The sequence below is a fragment of the Rhea pennata genome, chromosome 24 (assembly GCF_028389875.1).
Source record: "Rhea pennata isolate bPtePen1 chromosome 24, bPtePen1.pri, whole genome shotgun sequence".
In the NCBI taxonomy this organism is placed as follows: domain Eukaryota; kingdom Metazoa; phylum Chordata; class Aves; order Rheiformes; family Rheidae; genus Rhea; species Rhea pennata.
In genome coordinates, this window is record NC_084686.1 from 6,233,464 (window position 1) to 6,254,015 (window position 20,552).

The following is a 20,552-nucleotide window of genomic DNA, read 5'->3' on the forward strand; positions in this document are numbered from 1 at the left end:
CCTCATTCGAGAGCAGCAAAATGGAATGATGTGGAGAACAAGATGGGACTTTTCCAGAGAGCCAATTCCCTTTCCCTGGGGGACTTTCTCCGTTGGGCTTCCGGTGGCCACAGCATGCCCTGCTGCTTCCCCTGTGGAGACATCAAGTGATCGATGTTACCTTGCTGTTGCTGATCAGTGAGACCTCCCCAGCCTGCTCCATTTGCTGTTCCTTGCAGGAAGTATCCCACCACACTCCTCTCTCCTCTTTTTTATGTAGCTGAAAGAGTTAGAGCTGGGGCCAGGCGTTATCCGTCTCCACGGCTGTCAGCTTGATGGCAGCGGGGAGGCCGGGGAGAGGAAGGCTGTATGACCGAAAAAGGTATTGTTAAGTAAAAGGGAGGACGCGTGCATGTCTGCGTCCACGCAGCGCTCATCCCATTATGTAACAGGGAGTGATCCTTTTTTGGAGCTGAAAGGAGAAGCGAGGGGAGGGGAGGTGGAGGGGCTGGGAGGCTCGCTGGAAGTGGGGACGACCCTGGGGCCAGGAAAAAAATTCCAGCAGCCTCTCCGCACGCTGGGTCTGTGCCTGTAAACAAACAAACCCTGCTGTCCCAGTCCAGCTCCACACCCCTCCGCTATCTGACTGTCTTTGCTCCCTCACACTGGGAAAGAAGAGCCCCCCCCCCCCAGCAAGGAAGGGGGAGCGCTGCAGTGGGAGCCTGTTTGTGATGGGGAGTAGATGGGGCTATTCTGGGCTCTGGGGGTGTTTGGCGAAAGAGCTGAAAGCATTCAGGGAATTCAAGTGCTTTTTAGAGCCTGTGAGTCAATGTGATGATAAAAATATGAGGCAAGCACTTGAACCACGCCGTGGCTGTGACCCTGTGCCCTGCCCTCAATCTGTCCCCAGTGGCATGCTGGTCACTAGGTCAGGGGTCTGTGACTGCCACAACGAGCCCAGGGCAGCCATGGAGCTGGGGACACGGCCACGAGGTACCAGCTCGCCTTGCCATGGTGGTTGGTGGTGGAGGAGCTAGCCTTCTACTTTGATTTTTTCCAGTCTGTCTGACAGATGCAGAGTGAGGTGATGCTGGGGAGCTCCCTGGGGAGCCCGGAGCCACTTTCTGGAGCTGTCTGAAGAGCAAGGTATGCGAGATGCCAAGTTGCTCCAGTCACCAGAGTCCCTGGAGCAAGCAGCTGCCTTTGGCAAGTTGTAAATGGAGGTGAGGCAGCTTGTGGGGCTTGGCCATGGTAACGCAGCAAAGCTGCTGCAGGGACAGCTGTGCCTGAAGGCCCTGCAGCACCTGCTCCTCTGGCTTCTTTCTCTCATGCCCCTGCAGCCCCTCAGGGGATCTGTCCTCATGCTCACTGCCTGCCCTCCAGCTGGTCTGTCCAGCCTCTGGGCATGACAGAGGGCTAGCACTGGCCATATACTACTAGCTTTAGCCGCCTGGCATGTGATATTTTGTTCTTTTTCTGTGTTAGACTTTCTTCTGGGCTGGAAGAGCCTTAGCTTCATCCTGAACCACATCTGCTTCCAAGTGCAAGACTCTGGAGGGGAGCCCAAACTTGAATCCCAGGATCCTGGGGCTGGACCTGGGAGGATTTTTAGAGGCTGATCTAGATCTGAATGCTTTCCTTGGGCTCTAGTGCTAGCTTAGTGCAGTGTAGCTCCTTGAGCAGGCCACTTCACCAGCCCTTCCGTGTGCTGCAAGAGAAAGACACTTTAATGCAAGGCACCTCATGCCAAGAGACGATGTCTTGTCACATCCTGGCTGTCTGTGCCTGGTAACCTAAGTGGGACAGAGTGCGGTGTCCATGCTGGGGCTCAGAAGTGCATGTGTGTGTGTAAGGAGAGCGTGTGGGTCTGTGCAGGCAGCTTTGGTGTTGTGTTCTGCCAAGGTTCGTAGGGGACATGGAGCAGGAGCTAAAATAAATGCAAAGCATCCCTGCCTTACCCAGGAGCTCAGCTTTTCTTGGCTCACTGTTCACCTCAGGTCACTCTCATGCTCCTCCAGACTTCGGCTCTTGTCTCATTCCTCAGGGACGCGCAATGTTAGATTGGAACTAGCTATGAATTTATTAGGCTTTGGATAAATATTTTTGCCAGGTCTTGGTCTAGAAACTGGAGGTTTAGAAATTAATAACTCCTGGGAGTGGAGTGGGACATAACGCAGCTGGGGGCTTACCGCCCTGCGCGCCCAGCAGCCCTGCAGTCCGCTTTGCATGCCCAGCGCGGTCTGTGCTTGCTAAAGGAGCATTGTAGGCACGAGGGGGAGCTGCTGGCTCTTGCTGGCGGTTTATGGTTAAGAAGGCCCCTGTGAAGGTGGGTTGGGTGTTGCAGCTTAGGGAATTGTGAACGTGGGTCGGAGATCTGCATGCTTAAAGCCTTCCTTGCTCAATCCAAATGCCGCAACTTCTGCCAGGAGCTGGAGCTTCTGGAGTGGTGGGTTTCAGAATTTGTTACTCTCCAGTGTTGGCTTCCTCTTTCAGCGCACCTCCAACAAGAGACACGAGGTCGGGGAGAGCAGGATGTGTCTCCCTGCCCCTATCGCACTGCCTGGCTCCTTGTGGGGAGAGTCGGAGAGTCCCTGCTGCCTTCCCTGGCCCTGGAGCAGCCTCAGAGCTGGTCATAACAGAGGTTGCTCCCTGTGGTTGCATTGTCAGCAGTGGGACCTCCCATCTCTGCAACCATTGCAGTGCTACTGCCTCCTTTCCTTCCTTTCCTGGCTCCTCTTCCCATCAGGATTTGTCCTCCCCCTGCCCCTGCTTTTGCTTCATTGTGTGCTTTGAGGGGGGGGGGGGTATGGTTCAGCGATGCAGCTGGTTTAATTAGCCCTCCTGCTGTGGGCTTGCTTGGCTTGCTGCCACCTCTATCCCCAGTGAATTAGAACATGCTTGGGCCATCATTTACATCATAGCAGCAGGGGATAGGAGGAGATGGCATGGGGACAGGCTGAGCACAGTGCCAGAGAGCAGTAGCCCCATGGTAATGGTGCTCCTCTCGTGAGCTGGTGTCCATCTCCTTTGTTTGGCAAGGTTCTGAGTTGCAAGTTGGTGTGACAGGGTGGCAAGGGGTGCTTTATAGGTGAGCCTGGAGTCCCTACAGCAGTCCAGAACACCTGTGTGTGAAGAAGCAGCAGCTTTCTGCCTCTTGTCCCTTCTTCAGCAGGGCACTGCCAGAGGCATGGGACAGAGCTGGAATTGTCATCTGAGATGGATCCTGGGACTGTTGACCCTGGGTGCTACCCTGGGCTGCTCTCACCTTTGTGCTTCCCCCTTGGCCTGGGGACTGCATGCTGGAGTGTGATGTCAGGCCAGGTGTCATGGGCACTTGTGCAACTCTGGTGTGAGTCAAGGAGCTCATAGCTTCAGGGAGTTGCTTGTTTGAATTTTGCTCTGTTTTTTCTCTCGGTCCTTCTTGATCTCTGTGCCAAAGGAGCTGGCAAAAACAAGGACCCTTGGCAGCCTCCTTGGCCCTCTTGACTTTAAAGCGCCACTGGCGTGTAATGTTGCCTGAGACTCTTAAACGTCCACAAGTAAACCTGCCTGCTCCTGCAACTGTGGGAGCTCTGGGAACATGCTGCTTGTGGCAAGCAACTCTGCCCTCCCAGAGCAGGTGGGAGCTGTGTCCAGCTGCAGAGATGGTAGGTTAGGCCTCATCTTGGTGCTGTATCGCACTGAGGATTGGTGCAAAGCTGTGCTGTGTACGTATACCAGGCTCGTGTTGCCCTGTACTTGCTAACAGCAGTAGGGTTGTGTCCTTAGGAAGGACGTGGCTGTGCTTGGGCAGGTGTTTGCTACAGAGATAAGTCCAGAGGCTCTTCTTTCCCGTTATCTCTGAAAAAGACATTAAAGCTGAGTGCCAGCTAGTGCAGCTTGTGCTCTTCAGGAGCCAAGAGGAGCCGGGAAGGTTCAAGCTAAAGCTGTTCCCAGCGCTCTGGTTCCCACTTTACTTCGGCTTTGTAGCTGGCAGGTTGTACTGCTCTGAACTTCAGGCAGCACCTCCAAGTTTTGCTGGCAGAAGGAAGCTGCCAAAGCTGCAGTGTCAGTGCAGTTAAAGCAGCTAAATCTACTTGCTGGGCTGGCTTCTCCCCCGGGGAGCTGATTCAGGCATGCTTGGTAAAGACTGCCCCACGCATGAAGGAGCGTGCTGGCAAGCCCGAGTGTGTGGCAGCGAGGTCCAGCCTCTCCTGCGGTGGTGCAAGTGCGTGCACCAGCCTGCGAGCCAGGAAGAGAGATTCTATATAGTGAAACCAACCTTAGGGCATCTTCCTCCTTTTCTCCAGGTTTGGTTGTTTTTGTTGCATCTGTTAGGAGCAGCAGAAATTGTGGGCCTGTGGTATGTCAGCAGAAGTGGTCTTCGGGACTCTGTGTGTGTAAAGTAAATAAAAATCAGCTTGGATATGGGCCTTGATTCAGTTGTCTCCAAGCACCTGGAAATTTTGGATCCCACTCTGAATCTCTGTCCCAAACAATTTTTTTCCTCTTCTAGAAGCAGCGTTCTTTCAAAAGCAGCCACTACAATGAAGCGAGCACTCTGTGCTTCAATAACGATTGCAACATTATTTTAACCTGCCTCTCTTTCTTTTGACTCTATTTCAGTGATCAGATGTGCGCCAACTTCTCTCCCAGATTAAAAAGAAAAGTAACTTTTTATTCCAAATAGAGGAGACAAAGGGGAAAAGGGTTGAGAGGAAATAATGTTTCTTTGTTGGTTTTAGTTTCTTCAGGTTTGTGAAGGGTTAATGGTGTTTTTATGTATTTTGATACTGAAGTGGGCTAATGAAGCAATCTGCTCTGAGCAGGACCTGGCTGAGACAGCGTGGCCTCTCCCTGGGGCACCGCTGAGAGCTTAATTGGCTCAATAAATACTTGATGAAGATGTTATCGAAAGCTGAGATGCTTTGTTAAAAATCAAGGATTTGGGGGAATGACTTTTTCTTTTTTTTTAACATGCAACTTTCTCCCCCTTCTCTGTGCCCCATGGTATTCCAGGGGGATTTAACTCAATGTAAAAACAAAGCAGAGTAGTTTGAGCAATTCACTGTAGGGAAAAAGATGTTAGAACTAGAGCGCTGTATATTTATGAGATTTCTGTTTGTCAGGTGTGTTTTGGAGAGAGCAGCATGTGCAGCAGCAGCTTGGAGCGATGCCCCCTGAGCTGAGCATCGCCCCTCGTCCTTAGGCGATGCTGGCACAGGCAAGCCCACGAAGTTGGGGGAAAAGGCCTGGCAGATGCAAACGCTACTTAAGTGAGCACCCTGCTGCTCAGTCGGTTTCGCGCTTCTTGTGGTGTAACTGCCCTTGGTGGAGCCCGGTGTGCTGCCTTCGGGAGGCATGAAGCTGGCGAGACACTCTGTTCGAGGGGAAGGCGCTCAGCCTCGAGCCACGGGGCTGCTGCCGCGCTGGTCAAACACTTCACTGCTGTGTACTCAGGCAGGGGTACAGAACGCCTTGTTCGTGGCATATACAATTGTAAACTTTTTATAGGGCAGTGGGAAAGGAACGTTTCCAGTAAGGCAAGAGGATAGTTTACTTTTTGTGTGTGTATCTCTGGCCAGGAGTTTAAAAGGATGCTTCTTCATATTCCTTGATTTATGGAGAGCTTTTTTCCCTTTTCTTTTTTTTTCCCATTTCCTTTCTCCACAAAGAGCTTACCAATGGCCTGGACAAGTGCGGATTTGCTCTAAAGGTGTTTGAGCCAAGCATGCCAGCACGGAGCTGCATGCGTTTCTGCTGGCCCTCTGCAGAGAAGGTGAATGCGCGCTCTAGTAGCAGGTGCTGAAGGCCGAGCCTGAGGGTCGAAGACCTCCAGTTGTATTTTTCCGTTCTTCTAACTGCCTGCTGCAGCTGGTTCTTTGCTTTATAGCTTTTGCTTAGAAATGTTTAACAGTCAAAGCGCTGAAATGTTGCTCTAAGCCCTTGAGTATTGGTATTTCTGCATTTTGAGGTGCAATTTGGGAGGCAATTACTAGGAAGGGAAGGACCGTCTACTGATTTCAATACCACTCTTGAGTTCGTAAGAAGTGCATACTTAAATGAGTTTTGCATTTCCAGGTGTTGACATTTTATTAAACTTTTCACTACCTTGGTCTCGCAAGCTGTCTTTGACTTTCCAGTTAGCAGTGCTGTGTTAACCCTGTTCAGGGAAAGAGAGGGTGAAGTCGCTGTGAGAAGAAAGCCTTAGGTGTTGAGGTTGGCTTGCTACTTCTATGCACAGATGATGTATAGTTGTATGTATTTATGTAATTTAATTATGTATTGTATGTATGTATTTAGGCAGCTGAAGTGAATTAGTAAAGATTTTCCAATATTTTTCTTCTTTCTAAGGTAGCCTCCAGTTTGTGCTTACCTGAATCCTTAAAAGCACAGTTGTTTTGGTTCTTGATCGCGATCAGCATTAGAAATTTTTCTATCTAACCAAACCATCATTCTTTTCAAATGAACTAGGCAGTTCTCATCCTAACCTTCACAGACAAGAAGAGCAGAGGTTTGCCAGCTTCTAGTAGCTCTTTACAAATGAATGCTGTCACATCTGTCTGTCCGTTCCCGCTCTTTGCATCTGCAAGTAAACCTGCTTGTCCACTTAAGTCTCCAGCTTGCAGGAGCCAGGTAAACTTGGGTCTGCACACATTTTTTTCCTGCTATTGACCCTTAGTCTGCTTTTACCATATTAGCAGCCCACGTTGTTTTAGGTGGCAGAAGAGGGCCAAGGTATGTACCACCTGTGCCTTGTTTCTCATTGCCAGGACACTGCTGCTGTTCTCATCTTCTGGGGCCCCTTCAGCTGACCTTGGAGTTCCAGCTTAAGCCACAGCATTAAATCGGCTCTTTTTAGCAGCCGTTTCATTCCTCTATCGGCAGCTGTTTCAAACAGAGGACCCTTACGGCATGGGCAAGTTATGTACCTCCAGACGAGCGGCCAGGGCCTCGTAGCCTCTGCAGTCTGCCCTTCTGCGTGGGGCATTATCGCAGCATCTGAATGTCTGAGTCCAGGAGGTCAGTTTCTATCTATTTCCGGTCTCTGCTGATGTGTAAGGAGATGGTTCAATGATAGGTTTGTTTTTCTTCCTTTCTTATTAAGGCTGTTTCTTCATGAAATACCAGAGCAGAAATAACAACTTATCAGCCATCCGAAAAAAGCTGTGTCTATTTGTGTTTCTTAAAGGATTCGTTTCTACCTGGGAGTCAGGAGGTGTGTGTGTTGGATGTGTATATGTATCTGAAGTGCTTGGTCCTTTAATACTACAAAAAGTGATCTGTGAATCAGGTGCTGGTGAAGGTCAGCTTTGGACCCATGCATATTTGAAGTTCCTGCACAAGAGATGTGAACTGTCTGTTGTGATCCAGCACTGGTGCAGACTTAGTGCAGCAGCTCTGCTTATACAAGGCCATTTTGCCATAGAAATCTGGGTTTGAATTGGGTAAGATTTTTGTTCTTTTTAAAAAAAGACCCTCCTTAAACTGCAGCTACAGTTGTCAGAACTAAGGAATTTTTTTGCTCTTTGCCCTGTTGTTTGTGTGTGCACTTCTTTCTCACACAAATGTAGTGTGCATCCCTGAAAACAGATATTCACAGTGGTTTAAGTAGGAGCAGGTTCAGAGCGCTGTGGGAGTGCTAGCCGATGGGAGTAAGGAAGAAAATTCTGCGTGAACGGGTCGCTGTGTGTTGATGTTTTCTCTCAGATCTTCTGAGAGAAACAGCCACGTTTCCGGGGAGGATGCTGAGCTAGGTGGAGCCATCTGACTCTTCCTCTCTTCCCAGGGAAGATTAGGATATTAGGAGAGGTCCGCACATTGTAAACACATTGATGCACATGGGCAAAAGGGGAACCTTGAGCCCAGTACCTTAGTTGTCCTTCCTTCTGTCACCCAGCTTTGGTCTTCCTTTCTTCTTGTCTGTTTACTGTGTAGTGTCTTCTTGTGTGTCCTGTGGTTTTGAGTTCTTCCTTCCTTCCTTCCTGGCAGTGGAGTTAGCGTTACCCGTAAAATACATAGAGTGTGAATATTCTGTGCTCTGAGCATCTTGCCTATAGGTAAGTCAGCTTCTTCTCAGGAGCTTGCACAGAGCTGTAGCCTGCATTGGTGCAGGGGGAGCACAACAGGTTGGTTTGTTCTTGGGTCCTGTAGTTTCTTCCCCAGACTGGAAGACAGGAAGCTGAAGAGTCCCGAACTGACTAAACAAATCCCTCAACTGTGTTGTGCAATTGCCGGAATGAAGACCTGTGAGCACTTGCGTGTCTGGACATGTGATAAATTTTATAGGTGTTACTTTTAGGCCTTGTTGCCTGGTTTTGGGGATTTTATGAAAATAACTGAGATAAAAATGGGCAAGTTGTTTGTATTGGGCCTTCCAAAATCCATCACTTCTCAGTCCTCTTTTGAGCTGTCTGGAAATGTGTGTAGTCTTTAAGTTCAACTCTCACTCTTAGCACTATTTGTTTAGAATTTTACCATTTTAGGAGCCTTACAAGAAAAAACAAGTTTGTTCTTTGCTTTTTGCAACCTTTTGAAGGATGGTAAATGACTCTTGGTGAGATTAATGTGTAAGTCAGTATTCAACACGATATCCCTAGGTGCAGTCTTGTATTGTTTGCAGCTCTGTCCCAAGTCTCTGAGCTTCTGTTGCCTGCCAGACACTTTCTCAATTAGCAAACAGATTGTATTTGAAAGCATTTTAATGAAAGTTCTTGTCCCTAGAGGAGCCACAATTTAACACCTTGATAAGTTGGTTGGGGATGGCTGGAGGGTTTAACACGATCTACTAGCAAGGTTTTTCAAGATCTCTGCAAGATTTTCTAAGATCTCTGCTCATAGCTAGAGATAAAAACTCATCTAAACAGTTGTATTTCAAATGTGGCTTTTTCTGAGACGAGACAACATTGAGACACTTTTGCGCTTTAATATTGGCAGAAATTATGCTTTTGCTTTCCGGCACGGTTTCCTACCCAACGTGTGTACTTGCAGTCCCTGGTGAGGCTGAGTGTGAAGACCACATCTCTCCATCTCCAGCATTGTTTCTAATATTGCATGTGAGTACCAGGAACATTTATCAGTGCTGCAGTGACACCTTGACCTCAGAGATTTTACAGGCCTTACTGCTGCAATGCACCAAGGCTGGGTTCATGTTTTTGAACCGTCTTTGCTTTTGCAGCTAGTCTGTCCTGGACATGCTTTTTAGAAAGTGCCTAAAAGCTTGCAGTTAGGCATCTTGTTTTGGGCTAACAAAGGGAGAGGTGTATTGCAGCCCTATCCCCTGATGATGGCAACTTGATGGTTTTTTTCCCCCCGGGTTACCTTAGGTGTTTCTATTCCTGATGCTCTGCTTGTGATGCCCCAGTTGCGTGGGGGAAAGAAGACCCTGGCCCGAATGCCTAGCCTGAGAAGAATGCAGACAGTCTGGCAGAGCGCAGGTTAAATAAAGTTTGCCTTGGCAGGGCCCATGCTCTTGGATGTACTGTGAGCTGCCGGGGCGTAGTGGTGACGGAATTGCAAGCACGAACGCCAGCTGCCAAGTGGAACGGGTCTCTTGGCCCTGCTCGTGGACTCTTCTCCTCAGGGGCTCTTGAAATATTGGCGAAACTGTAAGCTTTCTCCCTTAGCCCAACCCAGGCCAAGGCTCCTCTCTTTGCTGTGGAGCCTCGCACGGAACTGAGGTCCTGTGAGGCTATCTGTTCCCCAGCAGCAGGGTGGCCTGGCTCTGTCAATGTGCGGTCAAGTCCTGGTCCTACTGAAGTCAATGGATGCCCTCCTATTCAGCTCGGTGGCATCAGATATTTGGCCGTTGACCTTCTTGTCGTTCTGGGAGCAGGCTTTTAGGTGGTGGTGAGTTTTGACTGACAGCTATGGCTTTTGCTATTATACGGGGAAGTGATTTAACATCTTGGAAAGAGGGTCTGCATGATTGATTTAGAAACCTTCCCTGGCCAACTTGGGTGGTGGTGACAAATCTTCCCCACGTGGACTGCAAACGTCTCCAAGCCCTTATGTGGAGTGGCATTCCTGTGGCTGCGATGTCGGGATTTGCAGGTTGTTACCGTATAAAGGGCACAGTCTTGGCCCAGCAGGAGGGCCAGCAAGCAGTTTTATTGGCAGGTACATAACTTTCCTTTTAATAGATGTGCAGAACAGGGCTTTGGATGGGAGCTGTGATGATTTCATTGCCTGCCACTGGTAGACAGAGCAGAGCTGGACAGCAGGGAAGCAAGGAGCTGAGAGGAGTGCAAAGCAGCAGGATATTCATGCCTTGCCATCCTGGGAGTGTGATTGTTTTTTTCTTTTCTTTTTCTTTCTTTCTTTCTCTCCTTTTTTTTTTTTTTTTTTTTTTTTTTTGCCTTGTCTCCAAGCGAAGCATGGTTGACTTCCCTTCCTGCAGCAGAGGAGCCCCATCAGGAGAGCACTGGCTAGCAGGCTATGTTGATTCATGTCCTTGCAGTCAATCATGGGGGCCATTGTAGAGTTAAAGCACCAGGTTTGGAGCAAGGAGAGCACTGGTTGGCAGGCTATGTTGATTCATGTCCTTGCAGTCAATCATGGGCGGCCGTTGTAGAGTTAAAGCACCAGGTTTGGAGCAAGGAGCTCTGCGTCTCCTAGCTGTGCCTCAGCTCTTGTCTGACTGTATGAGACCATTAGGACTATGTCACTTAAGAAATTAAGGCTAGTCATATCCTTTAGGTAGGTTGCATCTGGGGGCCAGTTACTCCTTTGATTACCAGCAGGTAGCAGGGAGATGAGGCTTTTCATGGCTCTTGCTTTTCCTCTGTAATTTTGTATGTGTTTGTCTGCAAGATGGGGGAATTTTACCTATTCCTGATACACAGGGAAGTTTGAGTAATACTTGTGAAAATGTTTGATGTACATGCTTGAAAATTCCATATTAACCTACCTAGCAAGCTGATTCTCCTCTAGAGTTTTTGATGATAGGATAGCTCCTGAGCTAGTAGCAACTCTGGCTTTGTCTGACCTTTCTGTCTCTCTGTGCCCACAGATGGTTAGAAGTCCAGGTGGTCAACCTGACCTGTACCCAGCGTTGGGTTCAATACCTCCAGTTGCTGCAGGAATCCATCTGGCCTGGAGGAGTTCTGCCAGCAGTGCCTAAACCAGTCAGGACACAGGAGCAGAAGAAAGCAGCAGCAGAGCAAGCCTTGCAGGGTTTGATGGGACTCTTACCAGGTAAGTGTGTCCTAGAGACTTGTCAGCTGTTCTTGAGAAGGGAGCAAGACAGAAGCTGGGGAACCCTCCAAAGTGTTGTCATCTCTGGAAATTGGGTTACAAATGGTGATGGAACCTGCTTGTGCCAAGACACTGGAAAATATTTGTGACTTTGGGGATCTGAATCATCTATATGACGCTTCCTTTAGCAAAAGCCACAGAGTTCGCCAGTTCTTCAGACTGTTTGCATAAGCACTCGGGGAGCAGCATAGCTCTGAGGGAGGTTCACAGAATGACAGATTGGTTGAGGTTCAGAGTCACAGAATAGTTGAGGTTAGAAGGGACCTCTGGAGATCATCTAATTGGACCCACCTGCTCAAGCAGGGTCACCTTGTTAACTTGTGGTCCACCAGGACTCCCAGATCTTTCTCTGCAGAGCTGCTTTCCAAGTTAACTCCCAACCTGTACCGGGCATAGTGTTATTTCTCCCTAGGTGCAGGACCCTGCACTTTCCTTTGTTGAAAGGATGGATATTTAGGTGGTTCCAAGATACAGGCTGCTACATGTTCTGTGGTTTAGTGCTGACAGTTCAGCTAGTGGTGCTGTTTCTGGTGAGCCATACTCTTAACAAGGCAGGGCTCAGGAAGGCCAATGCCATGCTGTGTTTTCATCTGCTGCAAAAGGTACCATTACTGAGAAGAGTTAGAAAGCAAGCCTTTGGCCACTTGCTGTAAAAATGAGAGGGTGGCTTTTCCATTGACTGAAATAGCTAGCCTAGCTGCATTGGGTTTCCCTCTGCTGAAGTTTGACATGGGGGACCTTTGAATTAAAGCAGCTGCTGCCTAATTCATATGAGTGTAGTTGGAACTTTAATTCTTTGCTGTAGCATAAGGGGCCCTTACTATGCCTTTGGGAGGAAAAAGTGCTACTTGCGTATGCCCTTCCAGGCTGCAACTCTTATGTTCAGTTTTCTACCTGACTGTTCTCTCATGTGGCAATGTGGGGCATGAGGTACCTTGGACTCAAGAGTACTGTCATAAGCGTCTAGTGTGCCTCTGCTGAGAGAAGGTTGACCCTTCTTTACTGCAGTGGAAATGTACTGTTTCTAAAAGTTTGTCTCTGTTAACAGAAGTAATCCAAGAAATCTTGGGAACTAGTAAATGTCGCCTGAGCTGGAACCTGGTACTGGAGTCACTTGGTCAGCCTGTCATAAACAGGTATGTCTGACTACAGGTAAAGCCTTTGCAATGAGGTCTGTAAGCTATGCTCAGGCTATGCTGTGACAGATTCACACTACCAGGATCTTGGCACAAAATATATCTGGCTAATTTTTCTAGGGTATCTGAGGTGCTGCTTATCAACATGCGTGTTCAAGACATCAGGTGGTCTAGATACTCTTGACCCAGTCATGTTAACTACGTTATTTGGACTGCTGAGGCTGTAGATACCACAGGAGGAAAGAAAACCAAATCCTGATTTGATTCATTCTTTTTTTTCAGAGCGCCTTAGATATGTGTAGAGATGTGTAGATGGTTGTTATTTTTTGAAAGCAGTAGGTTTTTTGATCAGCTAGAGAGATACCTGTGCCACCTCACTCCAGGAGATGCATTTATACCTGCCATGCTGCTCAGCAGCTTCAAACACCTGCTGGTTTTGCAGGGGGGAAAAACCTGAACTATACTGTGAAATGATTCTTCTAGGGCATGGGATCTTTTGTTTGGCCATCCCCTGATGGCAGTCAGGATACCTCTTCCTTGCCTAAGTTTTGGCGTCTGTGTTTCCAGAGCTGATCTCCCAGCTTTGCTGCACCCTGACCCACCTAAGCTTTCTCTTCTCTCCATTTCAGGCACCTGGTTTTCTGCCTCTTGGACATTCTGCTGGAGTTCTTGGTCCTGAAGGACTCCAGCGATGAGCTTGAGACAACAGCTATTGCGCCCTCTGCCTCTAGCAGCCTGGAGAAAGCAAGCATGTCAGCACATTAACCAGGGCCGATGCAGCCAATAGCGATGGAGAGGAGAAGCCGTGGGCATAGGATGATTGATCTCTTTTCAGCATTTGCTGAACCTGTCTGGGAGCTTCTTGTAAAGAATTTCTCCAACCTGTGCTAAATGAGGCTTTTTCCAGGCTTCTCTGTTTTGCCTGTGTGATAGATTAAAGCCAGTGTCAGTGGCTGGAGATGTTTTCCTGCCATATAGTGCCTGTTCCATTGCTGATGTGATGGAGAGCCTGGATGGAAGATGCCTGACTTCTGCTGAGCTGGAGAGTCTGAGAAGGGACCTGCAGGCTGACCACAAACTTCCTTTGGATGTTGTTTCCATGTCCTGTGTGTCTAGAATATCCCGAACAGATAAAAGTTGATGGCACGTAAGCTTTGCTGCTGTGCCCTCAAGCTCCATCTGGCACTAACATACAGAGAAATGATATGGCAATGTCTTCATGGAAGGTTTCTCCAGGACAGGTGAAGAGAGAACCAAATGCTGTCCTTGCTTCCTCTAAGCAGCCTGCCATGTGCCTGTCTTGTTCCCTGTGTTTTACCAGAAGGAAAGTGAGGAAAAAATGGAGCAAGATGATGTAATAGTAGCCTAAAGTCAGAGTTGGGAATCCATCCTCCTGCCCAGCTACCTGGCAAGTCTAAAGGGATGCAGGAGTCAAAGCTGCTATCCTGTCTCAGGGACATGAATGAGTTTACTTCCACAGTTACTGCTCAAATGTGGTATTGTTCTGGTATTTTTTGGTGCCTGAACAGAGGGAGGCATACAGGGTAAACTGGTCTGGAAAACAGGACTGTCCTCAGGCTTAAAGAGAAATAGCAGCTTAACTGGACTTAATTGTCCTGTGTTTTGCCTACTGAGCCATGTTTTAGTCTCAGAAGCCCTCTCCTGGAAGGCATGGCAGAAAATAAGCTGGCCCATATGTGATACATGGCAAGTGAAAATTGGCTCCCATGCAAAAGCACTTGTTACAACAAGCTCTTGGAGAGATGTGAACACCTCTGAGCCCATGAGGAGTATCTCATGGGCAGACTGTGGGTAGGACCACCACACTTGATTTGAAAGCGCCACCTTAGTTCTGCTGTTGATTGCTATCTCGCCATGCTTTCGTTTGCTATGCCTGCTGCTATAACGGTTGTGTACAGAGTGCTCTAGAAAGCTTGTATGGTCACGCCATCTAGTGCAGAATGGCATGTCTGTATGATGTGTAAGAATACCCAAGATTTCAGTGGTTTTGCAAGCTTACATTGCCTAGCTGTCAAATACGTGGCAGAGCAGATGGACAAGGAGAATATGCGCCAACAGATCTGTTTGTATTACTTCCACGGTACGGATCGTCAAACTGACTGGTACTGGACTTTACTGTTCACCGCTTCCTGGCATTCGCTACAGGTGAAGGCACTTCAGAAGACCCAGCAAGAGAAGCGTGCAGTATCACAGCTAGTTTTGATGCTACAGTACAAAATGGTGCAGTTCATACAGCTTGCTGTTCTGTTGAGCTGGAACTGGATACTCAGCAGTGTGTTGGGAGAGAAGGCTGTGTACCTCAGTATGTGTGCTGTTGAGAGCACAGGCTCTGCTCTTTCCAGAGGCAGCTGCTTAATAATGAACACATGTGTGTGCTTCTTCGTGCTTCTGTTGTTTGTGTATGATGTGTCGTAAATAGTGGGAAGGGTTAGATTACTGCCAGCAAGTATATTTTTAGGGAGCTACAAGGACATCCCAAGACCTGGCAGAATCCAGTGAAATGAAGCAAAGCAGTCTTTACCAGAGCAACTTCTCAGCAATGGCTCTTCTGAGAGAGTAGACTTGCCTCCTGCTTGGAAAAGGGGAGAGCATGTGTGTTGAATAGCTTAAGAGCAGATCAGGCAAAGTACTAGAGAATGTTTTATATGGGTTAATCTCAGATGGCCAAGGACTAGGCTGTAAGGCAGGGCTCCCATATGTCCGAAAGTGCAACATCAACGTAGAGCCTCTACTCTACCCTCTCTTAGAATACTAGCCTCCTGTTTTCTTTCTTTTTCCTGCAACTTAAATTTGTCACTTGTCCTGACAGGAGTGGGAGACCAAGGAGGAAAAGGAGCAATCAGCTGGGCACTGCACAGCAAAGCCCTGTATTGTGGTTGATCGCTTCCCAGATGTTCTTGGTGTGCTTGCTTGCAATTGCTTCCTCGTTGACTTTATGGTTTTGAAGGCCAGAGATTGTAGTTTATCACTGATTAGGAATATTATTAAAAAGCTCTTTGAAAACAGTCATTCAGAGACAGACTGTGTGGCCCACTCTGCACGAAGTCAGAGGTCTAACCCAGGTCTTACAGACACTGGGTATGACGTTGGAAGGATGAGCTTCCACTTCTCATTCTCCAGGAAGGCTCTAATATCCCTGCCTTTAACCCTGACCTCTGACATTATACCAAAGACTCGATGCTCATTCCTCTTGATGGAAATAATTTATGATTTCCGCTGGCGGGCTCCGAGGAGCATAGCTTGAGAGCCGGCACTTAGCTGGAATGCTGTGACAATGATTTGCAGTTGTACTAGACAACCTCTTTGTGTGTGCGTTCTCCTGCACCTTTCATGCATGGGCCTTGAAGCATGCGTTTTGCAGGCTTGAATTAACTTCCAGTAGTTGCTCATGTGGCAAAGTAGTAGCATCTCTTCTCTGTTTACATTGGAGGAAGTGCAGCAGAGATATGAAGTGCATACACAAAGTGCATGTACCACAAGTCAGTGACAGAGTCAGGAGCAGACCCCAGCAGTTTGGATTTGAGACATCTCTGTTTTAATCTCCAGAACCCCCTTTCTTTTCTTAGAGCAAGGAAAACAGAAACCAGGATTCCTGGAGCCCTTTCTCATGCTCTTACTGGCTAGACTTCAAGCTCCCATTCTCTTTTTTTCGTAGATCTTAGGCCATTCCTACAGCTGAGAACAAGCTGCCCAGGAACAGCATAGGAACAAGTAGCCTCTCTCTGTACCTTGTTGTTACAGAGTATAAAACCCCACTAAATTTTTTTCTTAACATCAGTTCTTTGCTCTGCCAGAATTTTCAGATTAAATTGAAGCGACAGCGGCAAAGGCAAACTCCTGCATTCAGGTGGGCTGAAAGTTTATTTCCTCTGGACTGTGACTGAAAGCATTGCTTTGGTAAAACAAACAAAGCCCACAAAAAGACTAACTCTTTGTTAGTGCCTTACACTCTCAGCAAGCTCCTTTTTCCGCAGGAATTTTTTTAGAAGGCTTGAGGTGCCCCTTGCTAAAGGGAAGCTGGTGAGAGGAGCCAGATATAATATGTCAACAAAAAGCCTTGCAGATCTCTGGCACTGTATTAAATGCTGAGCAGCACATGGTTCATGGTTCAGGTGGGCCTCCTGCCCTTTAGAAAGGGTGAGTCTCTGAGTTGCTTTGAAGGCGTGGAATGAATTGAAGCAGAGACCAGCGTGGTCCTGGGTGTATCTCCTTTGGGAGATGCACAGTCTGCCTCCAGCCCATCACCAGATGACTGTTTGTCTTGGAGGAAAGCATTTCACTTCTCTCTGCCTCAGTCTTCCTTGGGATTGGCTAATTAGAGTCTAAGCTCCCTATGAGCAGGGTCTGCTTATGTGGGTGTGCAGCGGTGAGCAGTGTTACACAGCTTCAGGACACCATTGTAAGCTAAGTAATGGTTGCTGTGCTGAGCCAGAGCTTGTTTTTTTTCAGTTTTCAGGAAAAAGAATGTAACCTTGTGCTTGACTGTCATCTTTCGTGTATTCAGATCTGTTAGGTATTTGTGGGTCCTGCCATTCAAATTTGTGTGGAGTAGTGCTGTCTGGAGAACTTGTTCTGTTGTCAGTAGGGAAACAAACAGATGCTCCAAGATACTTGTAACTTCTCTGACTGTGTATGATAGTACCCTAGATCACACATAATTTTGTGTTTGGGTTTAAAATTGACCCTTGCCAAGAAACTGCTTGTCAAACAGCTCATAAAAAGAAAAGAGCAAGCAGAGGACAAGCAGGGGAAAGCCTGGGTTGGGGTGGGAAGCAGGAGATTAGCTCCTTTATTGGTAGTGCTTAGGGGAAAATTGATGTTTATGGTGGAATTTGGAACTTTCAGTACTGTGGAGTGGCCAAATTTTGTACTACCGTTCAGCTAGAAAACCTGACACTGGTTAGTGGTGGTCACAGCCTGCCTAGGACAGAAATAGCTTAGAGGGGGTTGTCATCTCCCCGAGTGTTAACGATGTCCCAAGATGCAGGGCTGGTGGCAGTGGATCTGGGACAGTGGTTTGCCCTAGCAAATGAGTGGCAATAGTGGGAGAGGCAGCAACTGCAGCCAAGGCAGGGTTAGCTGTTAAGGTGGGCAGCTCCAGCACCTGGGCTGCAGCTTGGTTGGAGAGAGGGTCAGTTCTCCTGTCTCTGGTGTCATCAGCACTTTTTCTCTCCTCCTGATGAGCTAACTTCTTGATTCAGGACTTCTAGTGAGTGTGGAACCAGAAAAGCCATTTGGAGCACTTCTGGAAGAAAAAGTAAAAAAAATATACAGATACGCATGGTCACGCAGACCTGTCTCCATGTTCATTGAGCTCTGCTGTGTAGGAGGTTCACCTTGATGTCAATCCTGCAGCAGGAAAGCTGGTAAGCTATAAGGAAACAGGAGAATATGTCTCAAAAAGAAAAAAATACCATATGAAAGTTGAAATACTATGTTGAGGGGAAAAAATGGAGGAGGAGAAATGATACAATGAATGCTTGGGTCATGTATTATTCTAGATTAGCTTTGCCACAGAAAGATCCTGAATGCCCTATGAAATCTATTACATACAAGCCAGTGAACATTTGTATAGCACATGATGCAGGGATCATAGCTGAAGACAAGTTCTCCTCTGTAACATCCACCCCGGAGTAGATTGGTCCCTTTCCAGTGTCAACAGCTGGAGGATTAAGCATTTATCTCTGCAGAACAGTGGATAATTAATACCAGATTGGACTAGAGTACACTCGAGAGAACTTGCTTGTGACTGTAGTTGTGACTGAGCGTAGCTTTAGTCCTGCAGGCGAGCTGGGGGAGTGGGACGGGGTTTAGCCTGTGCCGTGTGGGCAGGCGTTGTCTCTGATGTGTGTCTCTTAGCAGAGCCTCCGGCTTCCTGCGTGAGGCTGACGGCGAGCTCTCTTATTATGGCCCCAGGCGGTAGGGCCGAAAACTCTTCGGGAAACCTTTTTTTTTTCCAACAAAGCTGTGGAAGAATAGAATCAGGATGCTGTGACTTGCTGGTTTTTGGACTTAAATGTAAAATCTAGGTTTTGGCACTTCTGGCTTCCTTCAGATAAATTAATGCCATTATCCTGGCCACATTCCAGTTCAGGTAGCTGTATTCTTCCTACCTTAATGCTACTCCAGCCCCTTATCTCCACTAGATATGCAGTACTCTAATTCCTGTCTGAAACTTGCTTATTGTGTTACAGTCTTTTTCCCCTCTGAGCATACCTTGTGCAGAGGCCTAGCCAGCCTCCTAATGCTATACCAAGCTGCTAAAATAGTCAAGAGAACCTGCCTTAGGCATTTGACTGTGCCTGATGTTCTTCTGGAGCATCCCTCCTGACTTGTAAGCTAGTTGAGCTTCAAAAAGGAGTAACAAAAAATTATAGCAAGTGCTGCACTGCATTTCAACATATAGTGGACTGGCTAGAAACCCTCTACTTCTTTCTCAGAGTGCTGGTGAATTTGTTAATGGGAGGAATCTCAAGTTTCCTGGCTTGTGCTTTTACTTTCCCTGTGTTACCATTTCTTCAAAGATGTTGAAGAGTAAAGCGTGTGCTTACAAGTAGGCAGGGGGAAGAAACCTCATGCCTTCGAGGAGAATACTGACAGTGTCCAAACGTAAATGCATGCAAACCTCTAAGGATCAGGCCTTAATGGGGCAGTAGTGGTTATCATCTAGCCTCCAGGAACCCTGTGTCTTGTAATACATGAGCAATACTAAAAGTCGGCTTTGAGTATCCGCCTTCCTTTTTAGAATGCAGTTTGCTTGTCCATGTTGGAGGCTCGTTGGCCTTTACATCTTTCACAATTGATGTATTGGGTTTTTTCTTTTTTCTTTGAAAAGTATTTAAAGATGCCTTCCTTCCTTACCCTTTCAATTATGTTCTGTTCATCTCGTGGCCTCGCTGAGCAGCTGAAAAGGTTGCTCAAGCACTACTTGAGGAGAGCATCCCACAACTCAGCATACTTCCTTCCTGTTCCCAGGCCTCTTTGCTCCTCCATGGCCCTCAAGGACAAGGGTGGTGGTTGGGGGACCGAGGCACGGTTGAGGGACATTCTGGAGGAGGGACAGTAGGGGTGAGGATCAAAGACCATAAACCACTGTTTAAAAATAATGCCTACTGCTTCTCCAGTGTCGCATCTGGCAGAGCCTCATTAACCTTCTGTTTCCCCCTCCTACTCCTTTGCCTCTGAAAATCAACAAAGCCAAACATAACAAGTTGCCATGATTGAAGAAGGCTGAAGTGCGTGTGCTTAGTGTGAAAAAGCAAAAGCAAAGCTATTGGCTAAAGCCCCTTTTCTGTGCAGGCCACTTCGCATTCATTACACTAGAAGATGGAGCTCTTTAAATGCCGATGCTCTTTATAGTTGAGCTCTTTAACTTTCTCCTTTCCTCCCCTTGCAGCCTTCGTTTTTCCCCTTGTTCTGCTCCTTCCGCTCTGCTCCTTTCTTTTTTGTCCTGTGAGAACGAGTCTTTTAATCCCCTTGTATTGCAGATTAAAGCTATTATAGCCTCCCCAACCTGACATTTTCTCAGAGAAGCTCACAGCCAGATCTTTATGAGTGCTCTCTGTCTGTCTGCTGCTGCCTTTCTTCTTGGCACACTAAACCTCTGTTTCTGACCTTTCCCTGAAGAGGGAAGGACTATAGTGTGCAATCGCATGTAGGCAAAGGCCAGTCTCAGCAGGTCTCAGGGTGCAGGAAATTAAGACGCATGGAAATTAAGAAGTAAATAAGGAGAGAAAGAAAAGATGATAGGAATAAAGAGACAGAACCAAAGTAAATTCACTGTGTTAGAAAACTGAATGTGGAACTTGGGTCTGAGTTTTGCGAACGGTCCTGTCTTTAAAAGGAGCCAAGCTGTAAACCTTGGGCTTGCTTTTAGTGATAGAGCGAGTGACCTGGTACTTGAACTGTGCTTTAGCTCCTAATTTCTCATTTGTTCTGAGACTAATGGATCTGAGCACCTAAAAATACATAAGTAGCTGGATCGAATGTGAGCTTTCAGGGGGAGGGATGGCTTCCAGTAAATGCAGATGAGTTGCTGACAGGAGTTTTTTTGTCCTTTGTTAGCAAGTGCTGGTACCCTGCCTCCGAGGTTACGGAGCAGATCACGTTCTTGGTCCTTGTCTTCTGCATATCTTAAAGGTAAAACTGATGACGGTAGTTCAAGTGTGCACGCACTATTGG

At 47.5% G+C, this 20,552-nt stretch overlaps 1 protein-coding gene across 1 annotated transcript in view; it reads left to right on the forward strand.

The window, feature by feature from the left end:
- Positions 1-19,085, forward strand: part of SNX19 (sorting nexin 19) — a gene marked incomplete at its 5' end in the record, with an annotated part of 30,392 nt that extends 11,307 nt beyond the window's left edge. Inside the window, 3 exons of the mRNA XM_062594419.1 lie at positions 10,970-11,154; positions 12,263-12,350; positions 12,980-19,085. Coding sequence (XP_062450403.1) covers positions 10,970-11,154; positions 12,263-12,350; positions 12,980-13,115 — 409 coding nt within the window. The remainder of the gene's footprint in view (positions 1-10,969; positions 11,155-12,262; positions 12,351-12,979) is intronic.
- Positions 19,086-20,552: the final 1,467 nt, after the last annotated feature.